The sequence below is a fragment of the Oryctolagus cuniculus genome, chromosome 20 (genome assembly GCF_964237555.1).
Source record: "Oryctolagus cuniculus chromosome 20, mOryCun1.1, whole genome shotgun sequence".
NCBI classification, from domain to species: domain Eukaryota; kingdom Metazoa; phylum Chordata; class Mammalia; order Lagomorpha; family Leporidae; genus Oryctolagus; species Oryctolagus cuniculus.
In genome coordinates, this window is record NC_091451.1 from 13,038,763 (window position 1) to 13,054,068 (window position 15,306).

The following is a 15,306-nucleotide window of genomic DNA, read 5'->3' on the forward strand; positions in this document are numbered from 1 at the left end:
TTTCTAACCTGTCCACCTTGTCTCTTCACTTGATGAGTGCTTTCTGACCGATGTCATAGTAAACTACAGGCATTGCAACAAATGTTATATTGTTTGAAATTGCTAAGGTGTTTGTAGTTGTAGAAAGAAATATTGTTTATTTTGATTAAGATCGATCATTGATCATTAAAAGATATTATTGGATACCTTGTAACAAGAATATTATGGCTTATGAATTTTAAAAAGAGGTATTTAAAATGACAGAACTTTCTATAATGTATAGAAAATGTAAATTATTTTACTTATTAGGAAATGAGGAATATAACTAGGTTTTAGAAGCTTTGGAAACAGGATTTGAAACTGATTCATGTTATTACATACAAGGATTTTTTAATCCTTGTGAAAGGTTGTATGTTCAGACAGATGATGTACAGGGTAAATATGCTCAATGCCTACACTAGTGAACTGATACAGATAGTGCCAAATTTTTATAGCACTTATCAAAAATAATTAATGTAATAAGGCACCTTTAAATTTTTTTTCGTAGCCTCTTCATAAATTCCAACCAGATCCTGCAGTGGGTCTCAGCCCCACTCAGGGCCTGGAGTGTGTCATCTTAAGACTCTTTTTCTCACAAAATCTCCTGCCTTCCCCCTAACTCCTGTCAGCCACTGATCATTTTATTCCCTGAAGTTTGGCTTTTTCCAGAGTTTCATATGAAATCAGACAGTATATATAGCCTTTTCATATTGACTTCTTTCATTTGAAAATATGCATCTAAGTTTCTCTTTGTCTTTTCATGATTTGAGAGCTCATTTCTTTTTAGTGCTGCATAATATTCCATAGTCTGGATATACCAGTTTGTTTATCCATTCACCTACTGAGAGACATCCCGGTGCTTTCCAAGTTTTGGCAATCATGATCATAAAGGTGCTATAACATTAGCATGCCTGTCTGTGTAGACTTAAGTTTTTACTACTTCATTTGAGATACCAAGAGCATAGTTGGTGGGTTGCCAGGTAATAGCATATTTCATTTTGTAAGAAATTGCCACTCTTCCAAAGTGGTTGTACTATTTTGCATTCCCATCTGCAGTGAATGAGAATTCCTATTGCTGCACATCCTTGCCAGCACTTGCTATTCTCATGTTTCAAATTTGGACCGTTCTCATTAGGTGTGTGGTGGTATTTCACTGTTGTTTTAACTTGCAATTCCCTGGTTACACATGATGTTGACTATCTTATCATATGCTTATTTGCCATATGTATATTTTTAGATAAGGTACCTGTTGTGGTCTTTTGTCCATTTTTTAAAAATTGGATTGTTCATTTTCTTATTGTTGAATTTAAGAGGTCTTAGTATATTTTGGATAATGATCCTTTATCAGATAAATCTTTTTTTGAAAATATTTTTCCTCAGCTATGGCTTGTGTTCTTGGTCTCCTCACTTTTTTAAAAGTAAATTCTCTCCCCTGCACATTTACATATAAATAATACCAGATAATGCTACAGCAAATAATACAATTTTCATCTCTTAAGTGGCTACTATGTGCCAGGCCTATGTTAAGGGAACAATTCTAGTCCATGGCCTACTGCCCAGTTTCAAATGAGCAAAAGAAATCAGCAGAAGTGAAACATAAACCACTTGTGATGCTTTACTCAACAAAAAGGGTTTATCTAAGTTTTTATCTCTGGTACATCATTCTTTTAAACACTGAAGTTCATGGTAAACAAGTGCTTTCTTAAGTAATGCAATATTCTAAAATTATAATGTCAGTACAAATAAATATACTGGTTAATACAGAATTCTGCATTTCAGTAAAGTGCCAAATTTTAAATGGTTTCATCTCTAGCTACAAAAGGAACGACTGTTTGTGAAGAGACTATGAAAAAACTTCATTCACTTCAATTTGATGCAGCTGACTCCTACAATTTTACATAAGTATCTTTCTTTAAGACAAAATAAATTTTCATTTTTAGGTTAGCTATAAAATAATAGTTTAAAATTTTTAGTATTATAAAGCTTGAAGGCTGGCGCTGTGGCTCAATAGGCTAATCCTCTGCCTTGCGGCGCCGGCACACCAGGTTCTAGTCCCGGTCGGGGTGCTGGATTCTGTCCCGGTTGCTCCTCTTCCAGGCCAGCTCTCTGCTGTGGCCCAGGAGGGCAGTGGAGGATGGCCCAAGTGCTTGGGCCCTGCACCCCATGGGAGACCAGGAAAAGCACCTGGCTCCTGCCTTCGGATCAGTGCGGTGCGCTGGCCGCAGTGCGCTGGCCGCGGCGGCCATTGGAGGGTGAACCAACGGCAAAGGAAGACCTTTCTCTCTGTCTCTCTCTCTCACTGTCCACTCTGCCTGTCTAAATAAATAAATAAATAAATAAAGCTTGAAGTTTATATTTAACTATTTTTAGATGAATAAACAGGCATAGAAAATCAAATAACTTGATAATACAACACACCAGTTAGCTGTAAAGCTGGCAGTAGACCTAGGTGTCTGATAGACCCCCCCAATCCAGTTCTCTTTTCAATATTTTTCCATGAACCAATCAGTGTAACTGCTAGGGAAAGGCTTTCTGATGAAACACCAGAAATACAACAGCCATGTGGGTACCTCTCCTAGTTTAGTACTGGAAAACAGACATACTCGGATTGAAAGGGAGAGTGATTTTTTTGTCCTCAGATTAGCACAGAATGATTTAGGAATAATGACAGGTTACCCAACCAGTAGATAAAGACTATAAACACATGCAGCATTAACTGAGTTGGTGTAATGTAATCAAGCAAATACACAAGAATTGGGTTTCACTTGGATTCCAGGAGAAAAACATGTGATGTAGCTAAATCAAAACAGTATAACTTTAAGTAGAGATGACTTTCATTTGCCTTAAGATTTGATAACTGTATTAGATCACTAGGAGAATGAATACTCAAGAGAAAAAGAAAGCTCCTTTCACTTTTATGTTGAAGATAGGCTTATGAATGGGGAGCTGAATGATGCCCAGCACGTATTAGGTCCTGAGTTAACATTAATTTGATGGATACGTGGATGGATGAATGGAGGATGGATGAACATTGAATTCGTTTATTTAGATCTCCCTCATTTATTTTCAGTGTCAACATACCTGCTTCAATTTCTCAATTTACAGGTGTCCATCTTCTTAATCCATAAAAACAGACTTTATCTTTTTAATCTGCCTTTTTCCCCCACTATGACCACCATGAAGCTGAACACCAGAACGACTCAACTCCTGGACTTCCTGTATTACGAACATAAGATGGCAGTATATAAATAAGAGTGACAAGGCTATTTCCCATATCTGCTGTATTCTCTGTGCAGTTCCCACCACCCTGCAGTTTTGTGCAATGATCAGGTGACCATGTTTGCTTTCCTTTTCTCTTTATTCTGTAGTTATCATGTGATGTAAAACTGGATCCTCGTCCAGAATACCATCGGTGTATCCTCACTTGGCATCACCAAGAACCACTGCCTTGGGCACAGAGTACAGGTAGGTCATTCACATCTGTTAAAACACAATTTATACATAATCTTCTTAATTGGTTATACCTAATTTTTTAATTATTATATATTCTTCTTTTTGAAAGTTAAATGAGTTAAATTATTCCTAAACAATACAGCATAACAGAACAAGAGTAAAAAAAATAAAAATTACTTCATTGAGCCATATTTTCTAGGTAAACCTTTGAAACACAAATCTAGCACTATAGAACATTTGGATATGTTTGTTCAACCGGTAAGTTTTGAGTATAACTATAGTTGTAGGAAAAGGAAGAAAGTATGGCTATACCACCCTAAAATGTGAGATTAAAAAGGCTTTCTGGTCGGGCTGAAAGGCCTGCGAGAGTATTTCAGGCATGGAAAGACAAAACTCTGTGACAAAAAATATCCTACACGGAGGATCTCTGTGAGACCTCAGAGGAAAGGAAGGGTCATCAAAGAAGGAGACACTCTTCTCTGAAGGGAGAGGAGAACATCCACTTGGCTTATGGCCGTGTCCAAATACCGACGGAGTCTGTGGTCACAAAAGGCTTCCATAGCCTTGGCAGCCCACGACAAGAGCCTCGGATGATCACTGACGTCATAAAAAAAAAGAGTGTTAATTGTTAAAGGAACAACAGTAGTCACTGTGCACTTGCTCCCCAGGGAGAACCTCTGTCCCTATTGAATTGTAATATGAGAATCGGCTGCAAATTCTCTCCCCCAAACTGTACTCGGTATGTTGTGTGTGGGCGTGGGGGCAAATTGTTGAAGTCTATGATTAGCATAGAGTTGGTCCTCTGTATATAAAGTCATACTAAAAATGAATCATAGTGAAGGAGATGGGAGAGGGATGGGAGCTGGGGGCGGGGGGGTTATTGGGGAAAGAACCACTGTATTCCTAAAGTTGTATCTATGTAAAAATGCATTCATTAAATAAAAATTTGTTGAAAAAAGAAAAAAAACTCAATATAGGGGCTGGCATTATGGCAGAAGGTTAAACCGTCATCTGTGATGCCAGCATTCCATATCAGAAGCTCCCATTCAAGTCCCAGCTGCTTCACTTCCAAACCAGCTGTCTGCTAACATACCTGGGAAAGCAGCAGCAGATGGCCCAAGTACTTGGGTACCTACTACTCATGTTGGAGACCTGGATGGGGTACCTGGCTCCTGGCTTTGACCTGGCTCAGCCCTGGCTGTTGGCAGTCATTTGGGTAGTGAACCAGCAGGTGGAAGATTTTCTCTCTCTCTCTCTCTCTCTTGCATTGCCTTTCAAATAAATAAAATATTTTTTTAAATAATAAAGTTCATTTTTTTTTTTGAGATTTAAAATCAAGATTTATTAGAGTCAAAGACCTTCAGCCAGAGCACCATGGAAAGGGGCTCCAAAAGAGGGAAAAAAACGAAGCAGCACATGGTACTGCCATTTTTAAGCACAATTTTGGTGAAGGAAAAAAAAACAACTTATCAGCTTGACATTCAGTTACAAGGCAGGGACAAAACTCATCAAAAGACCTGATTTGCCATCTTTTATCCTATCTGGCTTAAACAAAGCATCAGAAGGGTGGGACAGATAACTTGTTTACAGTAAATGGTGAGCTAAGGAGGATGGAGTCGCCACTCCCTTGCCATGTATGGCTGACAAAGCTCAATTTATGATGTGATTATCTGTGGCCTCAGCCATGCCCTAGGTATTGCTGAAGTTTAACGACAGATAAATCAATCTTGATAGTTCGAGTTCCATAGGTATTACCTTCAGACTTCAAATTTTCTCCCCAACTTCTCTAATCCTATTTTGCCTAACTTTTATTGCAAATCCTGAAAATTTTGTATAACTCTTTAAACAAAGGTCCTATCAAGTGCAAGCATCAAGAGACTAAGTGCATGCGCTTTGCCATCAGAGAGACCTGTATTCAAATTGGACACTAAATTAGTTACTAAGACCCTGGGCAAATTACCTAAGACTCTTTTGGGTATTTTGAGAATTAAATAAGATACTTAAGTAAAGTACCTTGTACCTAGTGCAGCATTTATGATCATTATTATTTTAATCGGTTTTTAAAACCTTCCTTTTTGGACACATGTAACACTTCAGTTTGAATGAAGAAATTCTGTGGTATTTTGCATATTTATTTAAAAACCTGGTTACATATTTTTAAGCAACAATTCTAATGTTTGTTTTAAAAGCTGTAGTGAAAAAAAAAAAAAAGCTGTAGTGAGAGGGGTGAGATACAGTAGTACCACTATCTGAAAAAGGTACTGGGCAGTATGATCTCTCTTCCCCTTGAAGACCTGCATTTCTGCTTGTCAGTTTTCGTTCTGAAAAGGTCGCCAAAGGCGGCGTCGTATTTACTGTGCTGCTTACGTGCTGCTGTAACGAGAGCATTTCTTTCTAGGTAATCAGATGAGCAGCCGTCTGATGAGCATGCGCAGCGCCAATGGACTGTTGATGCTACCTCCAAAGACAGAGCAGTATGTGGAGCTCCACAAGGGCGAGGTGGTGGATGTCATGGTCATTGGGCGGCTATGATGGTCACCAGCAGGAGAAGCTCTGATGCATGTCCACATATCATTGACTGTATCCTGTAATATGCAACGGCACAGCTAGTTTTTCTGATTTGGATGAAAGTTGATCTGTATAGTCAACATCTTGAACTATATTTCAAATGAATTTAAATATCTTTTAAAGAACAAAACACCTAAAAATAAATCTTAACAGACAACTCTATTCTGATTATATCAAAGCAAATTTTTCCTTTCTTGCAAATTGCTTTGTGTGTTCAATGCTAGGTCTGATAGCGATAGCTTTTAGTAGACAGCAGTAGGTGCCTGCAGAACTTGTGTTTTTCTCATCTTTAAAATACAACTACTTATGCTCTTAAATCAAGGCTGTCTGCTTATTTATACTAGCGTAGGCAACACTTGGATTTCCCTTCTTAGTATGCTTCATAACCGCTTTCCAGAGCGCTTCTGCTTGTTCTTTACCATGTATCTCGTGTTTATGTGCACAGTGCCAAAAGAAGAGGGACGGGGTGGAGGCCCTGCCCTGCCTCAAGAATCATCCCCTGTGGAACATCTGGGGAGGTTTCTCACCCCAGCAGCCTCACGGCACAGTACTCGTGGGCAGTAACTGGATACCTTTTATTTGAACAAACAAACTGGGGGATGGGGAAATGCTTCCTTAAGTGCTGACAGCCTTTTTAACCAATACATTTAAAAATTGTACAGAACAAAAAAAATAAAATCAAAGACTGATCTTGTACAGATATTAGTGTTACCAGCATTCATGTGGAAATCAAGAGCAAAGACAATGTTGAAACAACTCTGTACCATACATTTTCTGTAATGATACTGAAACTTAATGAATAAAAAAAAACCTTGATCATTATTTAAAATCTTACTGTGTTGGCCTTGTTATTAAGAGAGAGAGAGAGAGAGAGAGAGAGAAGCTATCATTGTGGCACAGCAGCTTAGGCTGCTGCTTGTAACACCAGATTGACTGTTCCACTTCTGATCTAGCTTCCTGCTAATGCACCTGGGAAGGGAATAGATAATGGCCCAAGTTCTTGGTTTCCTCTACCCAAGTGAGAGATCCAGATGGAGCTCCTGGCTCCTAACTTCATCCTGGCACAACCCTGGTTGCTGCAGCCATTTGGGGAGTGAACCAGCAGGTGGAAGATCAATTTCTTCCTCTCTCTCTTTCTCTCTATGTCTCTCTCTCTCTCTACCTTCTCCCCTCCCTCCCCCCCCTTCCCTCTCTCCCTCATCTGTTTCTACCTCTGTCTCTCCCTCTCTCTCAGGCTCTGCCTTTCAGATACATAAATAAAATAACTCTTTAAAAACGGAAGATTGTCATGCCATATGAGGGGTCTACCTGGATAAAAGCAATAGCTAAGGTGACCTAAGGTTAAATAGTAGAGAAGAAATTTAAAATGCAGTATCATGCAGTACAGTGTCTTATGGTAAATGGGGGGGGAATAGCATTATGATCTATAGCATCACTGTATTAAAAATTAGAAAGTAAGAAAACATGTAGTTAGTCTGGTCTTTCTGGTCATAACTAGAGAATAATTTAATAATAGTAGCTAGAAAATTTAGAATATACTTGATGACAAAGAAAAATAACAACTCTTATTTTAGATGCTATAAAAGCAAATTTCAAACACATACAGTTCTTTGGGACAGGGAAAAATAAGTAATAAACCAGAAAATTACAGATGAGTCCCTGAAAATTTTTTATCATGTTAAAAAGAAAGAAATAGGGAAAATCTGTGCATGCCACAGACAATACAGCAAACAAAATATACTTTAATAAAATTACTCCTTTACAGTGTTGTGGTGCAGCAGATTAACCCACTGCCTATAACGCCAGCATCCTGTATGAGTGCCAGTTCAAATCCCAACTACTCCACTTCCTGTCCTGCTCCCTGCTAATGTGCCTGGGAAAGCAGCAGAGAATGGCCCAAGTGCTGGGTCTCCTGGCACCCAGAGAGGAGACCTGGATGTAGTTCCAGGCTCCTGACTTCAGCTGGTCTAGCATTTCAACCATTTAGGGAGTAAACCAGCAAATGTAAAATCAATCTCTCTCTCTCTCTACCTCCCTCCCTCCCTCTCTCTCTCTCTCTCCATCTCTCTGTGTAACTCTCAAATAAATAAATCTTTAAAGAATTATCCCTTTAATTAAAATGGGGTACTTTTCAAATGGTGGTTACAGGGAATCATTAAGTATGTTGAATATTGTTCTTAATAAAGCAAACATGCAGGACCAAATAACTGTGATAAAATCAAGTAATAAAACATTTTATATTGATATTTGATATTTTCAAAATTGAAAATAAAATGCTCTATTTTAAATTTTCTTTTGTACTTAAAATTGAAGATAAGTTTAGTTAATAGAGGTCAGATGAGCCAGCATTGTTACGCAGCAGGTGGTCTACCACTTGCAAAACTGGCATCACCTATTGGAGCATTCAAGTCCATGCTACTCTACTTTCCCATCCAGCATTGAGCTAAAGTGCCTGGGAAGGCAGCAGAAGTTGGCCCAAGTGTTTGGCCCTGCCACCCATGTGGGAGATACAATGGAGTTCCTAACTCCTGGAATTGGCCTGGCCTAACTCTGGTGGTTGCAGCCTTTTGGAGAGTGAACCAACAAGAAGATACCTCTCTCCCTCTCTCTCCTTTTCCTCCCACCCCTTCTCTCTCTCTTGCTCTCTCTCTCTGTCTCAACCTCTCAACCTCTCCCCACCCCCACTCTGTTCCTTTCACCTCCCCCATCCCCATCCTCTCTCTGTCTCTCCCTCTCTTTCTGTTGCTCTGCCTTACGAATAAAGTTTTATAATAGAGGACCAGTGAAAGAACATGCAAAGATTTCTTTAACTACATTGACTCAACAAACATTTATTAAGAACCTACTGTGTACTTAGGTACAGAGCACATTGTGCTACTACTTATACGTATGAATAGGTCGGGGTAGTTGATATTTTACCCAATAAAGAAGATACCAAAAACATGCAGAAAGCTGTAATACTTGAGACTACATGGTAGAGTGTGTACAATGTGATACATGCCATAGTACAGATTTGAAAGGTTAGAGGTTTCAAATAAGAACTTCCTACAAGGTAAGATTTTAAGGGGTAAGCTGGAATTTTAGTGGGTCTTGAAGGAAGCTGGACTTGAAGATGATGGAAGAACATTCCAAAAGCAGAGTTATGGACAATTGATAATTATAATTTTTTTTGACAGGCAGAGTGGACAGTGAGACAGAGAGAAAGGTCTTCCTTTTTGCCGTTGGTTCACCCTCCAATGGCTGCCGCAGCCGGCGCACTACAGCCGGTGCACCGCACTGATCCGAAGGCAGGAGCCAGGTGCTTATCCTGGTCTCCCATGGGGTGCAGGACCCAAGCACTTGGGCCATCCTCCACTGCCCTCCCAGGCCACAGCAGAGAGCTGGCCTGGAAGAGGGGCAACTGGGACAGAATCCGGCACCCCCACCGGGACTAGAACCTGGTGTGCTGGCGCCACAGGCAGAGGATTAGCCTATTGAGCCGTGGTGCCGGCTGATAATTATAATTTTTATTACATAATATAAGCTTCACAAAAGCAGGAAATTTTTGTTTCTTTTGTTCATTTATTATCCTCAAATGCTTAGAAGAATCACTGGCATATGTATGAATTTGTAGGCACCAATAAATATTCTTTCAATGAAATACATCATATAGAGCTTACTGTATGCCAGGCACTTTTCTAAACACTTTTCATGTGTTTAAATTTCATAGAAACCTTATAAGAATGGTTATTACTATATTACAGATGAAGAGACTGAGGCACAGATTTAAGAAACTTGTCCATGTCACACAGAAATTATACAAGAGGAGTAAGGATTCAGACTTGGAAATCTTAAACAGTAGCCTGTTGTACAAACAAAATTTGATAAAAGATATTGTAAGACAGAAAAAAATACCTATTTAAGGCTCAAACTATAAAGTTCTTGGATAACGAGGAATATAGATTTATTCGAGATAATAAAACTATTGGAGACTCTTTACCAGGGAAGTACCATGATCAGAGCTGTCCTTTTAAGGAAAATGCCCTATCAGCATTGAGTAAGATAGGTTGGACTGAGGTGGAGTGAGAAACACCAGTAAAGAAGTGAACAGGATGGCGTTGTGGTGTAGCAGATAAGCCACTGCCTGCGACAACAGCATCCCATATGGGTGCTGGTTTGAGTCCCGGCTGTTCTACTTCTGATCCACCTCCCTGCTAATGGCCTGGGAAAAGCAGCAAAAAATGATCCAAGTATTTGGGTCCCTGCCACCCATGTGGGAGACTCGGAAGAAGCTCCTGGCTCCAGGCTTCAGTCTGGCCATTGCTGCCATCTGGGGAGTAAACCAGTGCATGGAAAATCTGTCTATCTCCCTCTCTCTGTGTAACTCTGTCAAATAAATACAGAAATCTTAAAAAAAAAAAAAAAAGGTGAGCATGATTGTGTAGGTGACGGATGGAGGTGGTGGTGGAAATGTCAGAACACATGAATGTGCCTCTAGAAGAATAAGAAGAATTCTCTGATTGATTGCAAGTTTTAGAAAGGAGGTTAGAGGAATGAGACATGATTCAAACTCTTCAGTCTTGACCAAGAAAATGTTAAAACTACTAACAAAAAAAAAGAAAGAAAAATGGGCTTGGGGAGGAGCTGGTGAGTTTGGACATGTTGTATTCAAGGAATACTAAAGTGGACTGTCCTGTCAGCCCTTGAAAGTACAGGGTAAGAGTTCACAAAAGCAATACTGACTGGATTCAAACTTGGGAAGCATTCAGATGGGTAATATTTGAAATGAAAAAATAGAAGGAAACGACTGTCAAGGAAAGGCTTGCCAAGAGACAGAGCCGTGAGGTGGTGGAAGAAGAAGCCGTGACTTTAAAGAGGGAAAGGACAGTTTGTTGAAGAAATCTGAGTGCAGCGTCCCACAACCAAGGACTTTGAAATCGCAAAAAGGAAAGATGATCGGCTGCCGAATGTAAAAGGAGTGTGAAGGACAGAGGCTCGTGATAATTCACTGATTAGGCAGTCAGTTGTGAACTGTAATTTCAATAACCGACTGTCAGCAAAAGCCACTTTACGAAATAGAAACTGAATGTGAATTCTTTGGAACTTGTGCATTAGAGAAGAGACAAGATGGAAGCTTGAGCCAATAGCAAGGTGGAGGGAATACTGTTGTTTGTGGATTGAGCATGTTAAACATGCAGGCATTTGGCACAACAGCTAAGGTGCAGGTTGGAACACCCACATCCCATATTCCAGTGCCTGGGTTTGAGTCCTGCTCTACTCCAAATTCCAGCTTACTGCTAATGCATAATCTGGGATGATGGCTCAAGTACTTGGGTCCCTGTCACCCACATGAGAAACCTGGATTGAGTTCCCAGCTACTGGCTTCAACCTGGCTTTGGGGCATTTGGAGAGTAATTTGGAGAGTAAACCAGTGGAAGGAAGACTTGTCTGTTTCTCTATGTCTCCCTCTGCCTTTCAAGAAAAAAAAAAAAAAAAGTCCTATGGAGAAAGAAAGAAAGGAAAGAAGGGTTGGATTTGAAGATCCTGGTGGCCCAATTAGCCTGGGGGAGGAAAAGGGACAGTTTTCTCTCTGAGTTAGAAAAGGGAAAAGGTATTAGTTCATTTGGAGCAGATAAGGGAAATATAATATAAAAAAGTTTCAATAAATGATTCTACTTGGCACAGTAGCCATCAATGACATCTATTTGCATTTCTTTGAACAAAATTATTTAAGGGTTAAGCATATGTGACATATTAGAAGCCTTGGGGGTGGGGGTAGGGGGTCAGTGCTGTGGCACAGTGGGTTAACGCCCTGGCCTGAAGCACTGGCATCCCATATGGGCACCGGTTCAAGACCCAGCTGCTTCACTTCCAATCCAGCTCTCTGCTGTGGCTTGGGAAAGCAGTGGAAGATGGCCCAAGCCCTTGGGCCCCTGCACCCGCATGGGAGACCCGGCAGAAGCTCCTGGCTCCTGGCTCCAGATTGGTGCAGCTCTGGCCATTGCGGCCATCTAGGGAGTGAAGCAGTGGATGGAAGAGCTCTCTCTCTCTCTGCCTCTTCTTCTCTCTCTGTGTAACTCTGACCTTCAAATAAATAAATAAATTTTTTTTTTTAAAAAGAAGTCTTTGTCCTTGCAGTTGATTCTCAAATAAAAGAGTAGAATATGTTTCCAGGTTTTTATTTACAGCTGCGCAGAAGTTAAGCAGTTCCTTTAGAAGTAGATTTTTTGGCTTTGTGTTTCAAAACATCACACAATGAAAACAACATATTAAGTTTACCAAGTAAATTTTATTAAGTGTTGTTGCAAGTGGATTCTTTGGAAAGATTTCATTTATTTTGAAGATTTATTTATCTGAAAGAGTTACACACAGAGAGGAAAGGCAGAGAGAGAGAGGTCTTCCACCCACTAGTCCGCTTCCCAAATTACAAGGGCCCAAGGACTCTCTGCTTTCCATGACAGAGAGCTGGATTGGAAGTGGAGAAGCCGGGACTCAAACCGGTGCTCATATGGGATGCCAGTGCTGCAGGAAGCGGCTTTACCCACTATGCCATAGCACCGGCCCCTGGATTTCATTTTTAAAATTATTTACTTACCAATAAAGCTTTGTAGATCTACTCATTACCAATTCTTAACCTTAACAAGTGATTATCAATTCTAGTTGTAGAAAATGGAGTTTTATGTAAGTACAGAATTCAAAGCAAAAAGCTATCATTTCTCCAATAACGGTGGGTCTAGATTAACTAATATTTTCCATTCTGAAATTTTTATAAGCATACTTGGCCTAGAACTGAAAAGTTAAAGTGTTGCTCAATTCTGACCATTTACAATTAGCAGTATTTCTCCTGTAGTCTTTTGTAATAATTGCATTTATTTAAAAGTATTTATTAAGCTTCTACAGTATGCCAAGCTTCATGCTAGACACCAAGGCTACAATGATGAATGATATAAGATCTCTGATATCCAAGTGGAAGAGATACATTATGAGAAAGAAAAGAATTAAATACAATTATGAATAAATGAAGAAAATCCAATGTTAGAAAATGAGTGCAGGCCTAAATCAGATTCAGTGGTTGTTTCAAGGTACAGCCATTAAAAAAAATGGCAGAAATCAGACTAAGTATTTTAATAGACAGGCTTTAAAATAAGAATAAGTTAAATAGATGTTGGAGGGCTGGATATCAGAGATTATGACTAGAGAAAGCACCTACCAATAGCAAGGATGTGGGGATTGGGAAGGACAGGGTAGGGGAATCAGAATCTAGAAGCTCAACATTCAGACCCATGTGTGCTGTGACTCCACCCTCTAAAGCAAGGGCAATGCCTAGCTGCTGATTCATAGAGTGCCAAAAAAAAAAAAAAAAAAGTAGGCTAGAACCAATTACTGTTGCCAGGATGACAATGACAGAAACGATAAGCCCTGCTTCTGTCTTCTGCTCTCCAAGCTCCCTCTAGTATAATACAACCCACTGTTGAACCGAACAGAAAGCCAGTTAGTGGAAGAAATGTAATTGCTGAGTTCCAGCCCCAGTACAGTGTATGCAATGATGGATTCGGAACTAAGAGATGATCACTAATCAAGTGATCAAGAAAGGGCCCTCTAAAAAGGTGACATTTGAGCTGGTTTCTGAAAAATAACAACAAGCCCCAAAACAAACAATCCACTTAAGAGATGGGCCAAGGACCTCAATAGACATTTTTCAAAAGAGGAAATCCAAATGGCCAACAGACACATGAAAAAATGATCAGGATCTCTAGCCATCAGGGAAATGCAAATCAAAACCACAATGAGGTTTCACCTCACCCCGGTTAGAATGGCTCACATACAGAAATCTACCAACAACAGATGCTGGCAAGGATGTGGGGAAAAAGGGACACTAACCCACTGTTGGTGGGAATGCAAACTGCTAAAGCCACTATGGAAGTCATTCTGGAGATTCCTCAGAAACCTGAATATAACCCTACCATACAACCCAGCCATCCTACTCCTTGGAATTTACCCAAAGGAAATTAAATTGGCAAACAAACAAGCTGTCTGCACCTTAATGTTTATTGCAGCTCAATTCACAATAGCTAAGACCTGGAGTCAACCCAAATGCCCATCAACAGTAGAGTGGATAAAGAAATTATGGGATATGTATTCTATAGAATACGATACAGCAGTTAAAAAAAATGAAATCCAGTCATTTGCAACAAAATGGAGGAATCTGGAAAACATCATGCTGAGTGAATTAAGCCAGTCCCAAAGGGACAAATATCATATGTTCTCCCTGATCGGTGACAACTAACTGAGCACCAAAAAGGAAACCTGTTGAAGTGAAATGGACACTATGAGAAACAGTGACTTGATCAGCCCTTGTCCTGACTGTTGATGTACAATTCAATACTTTATCCCTTTTAGTATTTTTTTTTGTTCTACGTAATACTATTGGTTGAACTCTGTAATTAACACACAATTATTCTTAAGTGTTTAAATTTAACTGAAAAGTGATCCCTGTTAAATATAAGAGTGGGAATGAGAGAGGGAAGAGATGTACAATTTGGGACATGCTCAATCGGACTTGCCCCAAATGGTGGAGTTAGAAATGTGCCAGAGGATTCCAATACAATCCCATCAAGTTGTCATGTACCAATGCCATCTCACTAGTCCAAGTGATCAATTTCAGTTCACAATTGATCACACTGATAGGTCTAAGAGTCAAAGGGATCACATAAACAAGACTAGTGTCTGCTAATACTAACTGATAGAATAAAAAAGGGAGAGAATGATCCAACATGGGAAGTGGGATACACAGCAGACTCATAGAATGGCAGATGTCCTAAACAGCACTCGGGCCTCAGAATAAGCCCTTAAGGCATTCAGATCTGGCTGAAGAGCCCATGAGAGTATTTTAGGCATGGAAAGCCAAGACACTCTGGCAAAAAAAAAAAAAAAAACACAACTAAATGAAAGATCTCTGGGAGTGAGATTCCAGTGGAAACAAGGGGCCATCAAAGAAGGAGGTACCTTTCTCTGAAGGGAGAGAACTTCCACCTTGACTATGACCTTGTCTAAATAAGATCAGAGCTGGTGAACTCAAAAGGCTTCCATAGCCTTGGCAACTCATGACTAGAGCCTAGGGAGATTACTGACACCATAAACAAGAGTGTCAAATTGTTAAGTCAACAACAGGAGTCACTGTGTACTTACTCCTCATGTAGGATCTCTGTCCTTAATGTGTTGTTCAATGTGAATTAATGCTATAACTAGTACCGAAACATTATTTTACACTTTATGTTCTGTGTGGGT

At 39.8% G+C, this 15,306-nt stretch overlaps 1 protein-coding gene across 21 annotated transcripts in view; it reads left to right on the top strand.

Moving 5' to 3' along the window:
- The window catches only part of GPHN (gephyrin), a 566,685-nt gene extending 559,817 nt beyond the window's left edge, over nucleotides 1–6,868 (top strand). For all 21 annotated transcript variants that reach the window (XM_070065103.1, XM_070065105.1, XM_070065109.1 and 18 more), the window contains 2 exons: nucleotides 3,387–3,483; nucleotides 5,870–6,868. In XM_070065103.1, the coding sequence (XP_069921204.1) occupies nucleotides 3,387–3,483; nucleotides 5,870–6,003 (231 nt within the window). In that variant the 3' untranslated portion in view covers nucleotides 6,004–6,868. The remainder of the gene's footprint in view (nucleotides 1–3,386; nucleotides 3,484–5,869) is intronic.
- Nucleotides 6,869–15,306: the final 8,438 nt, after the last annotated feature.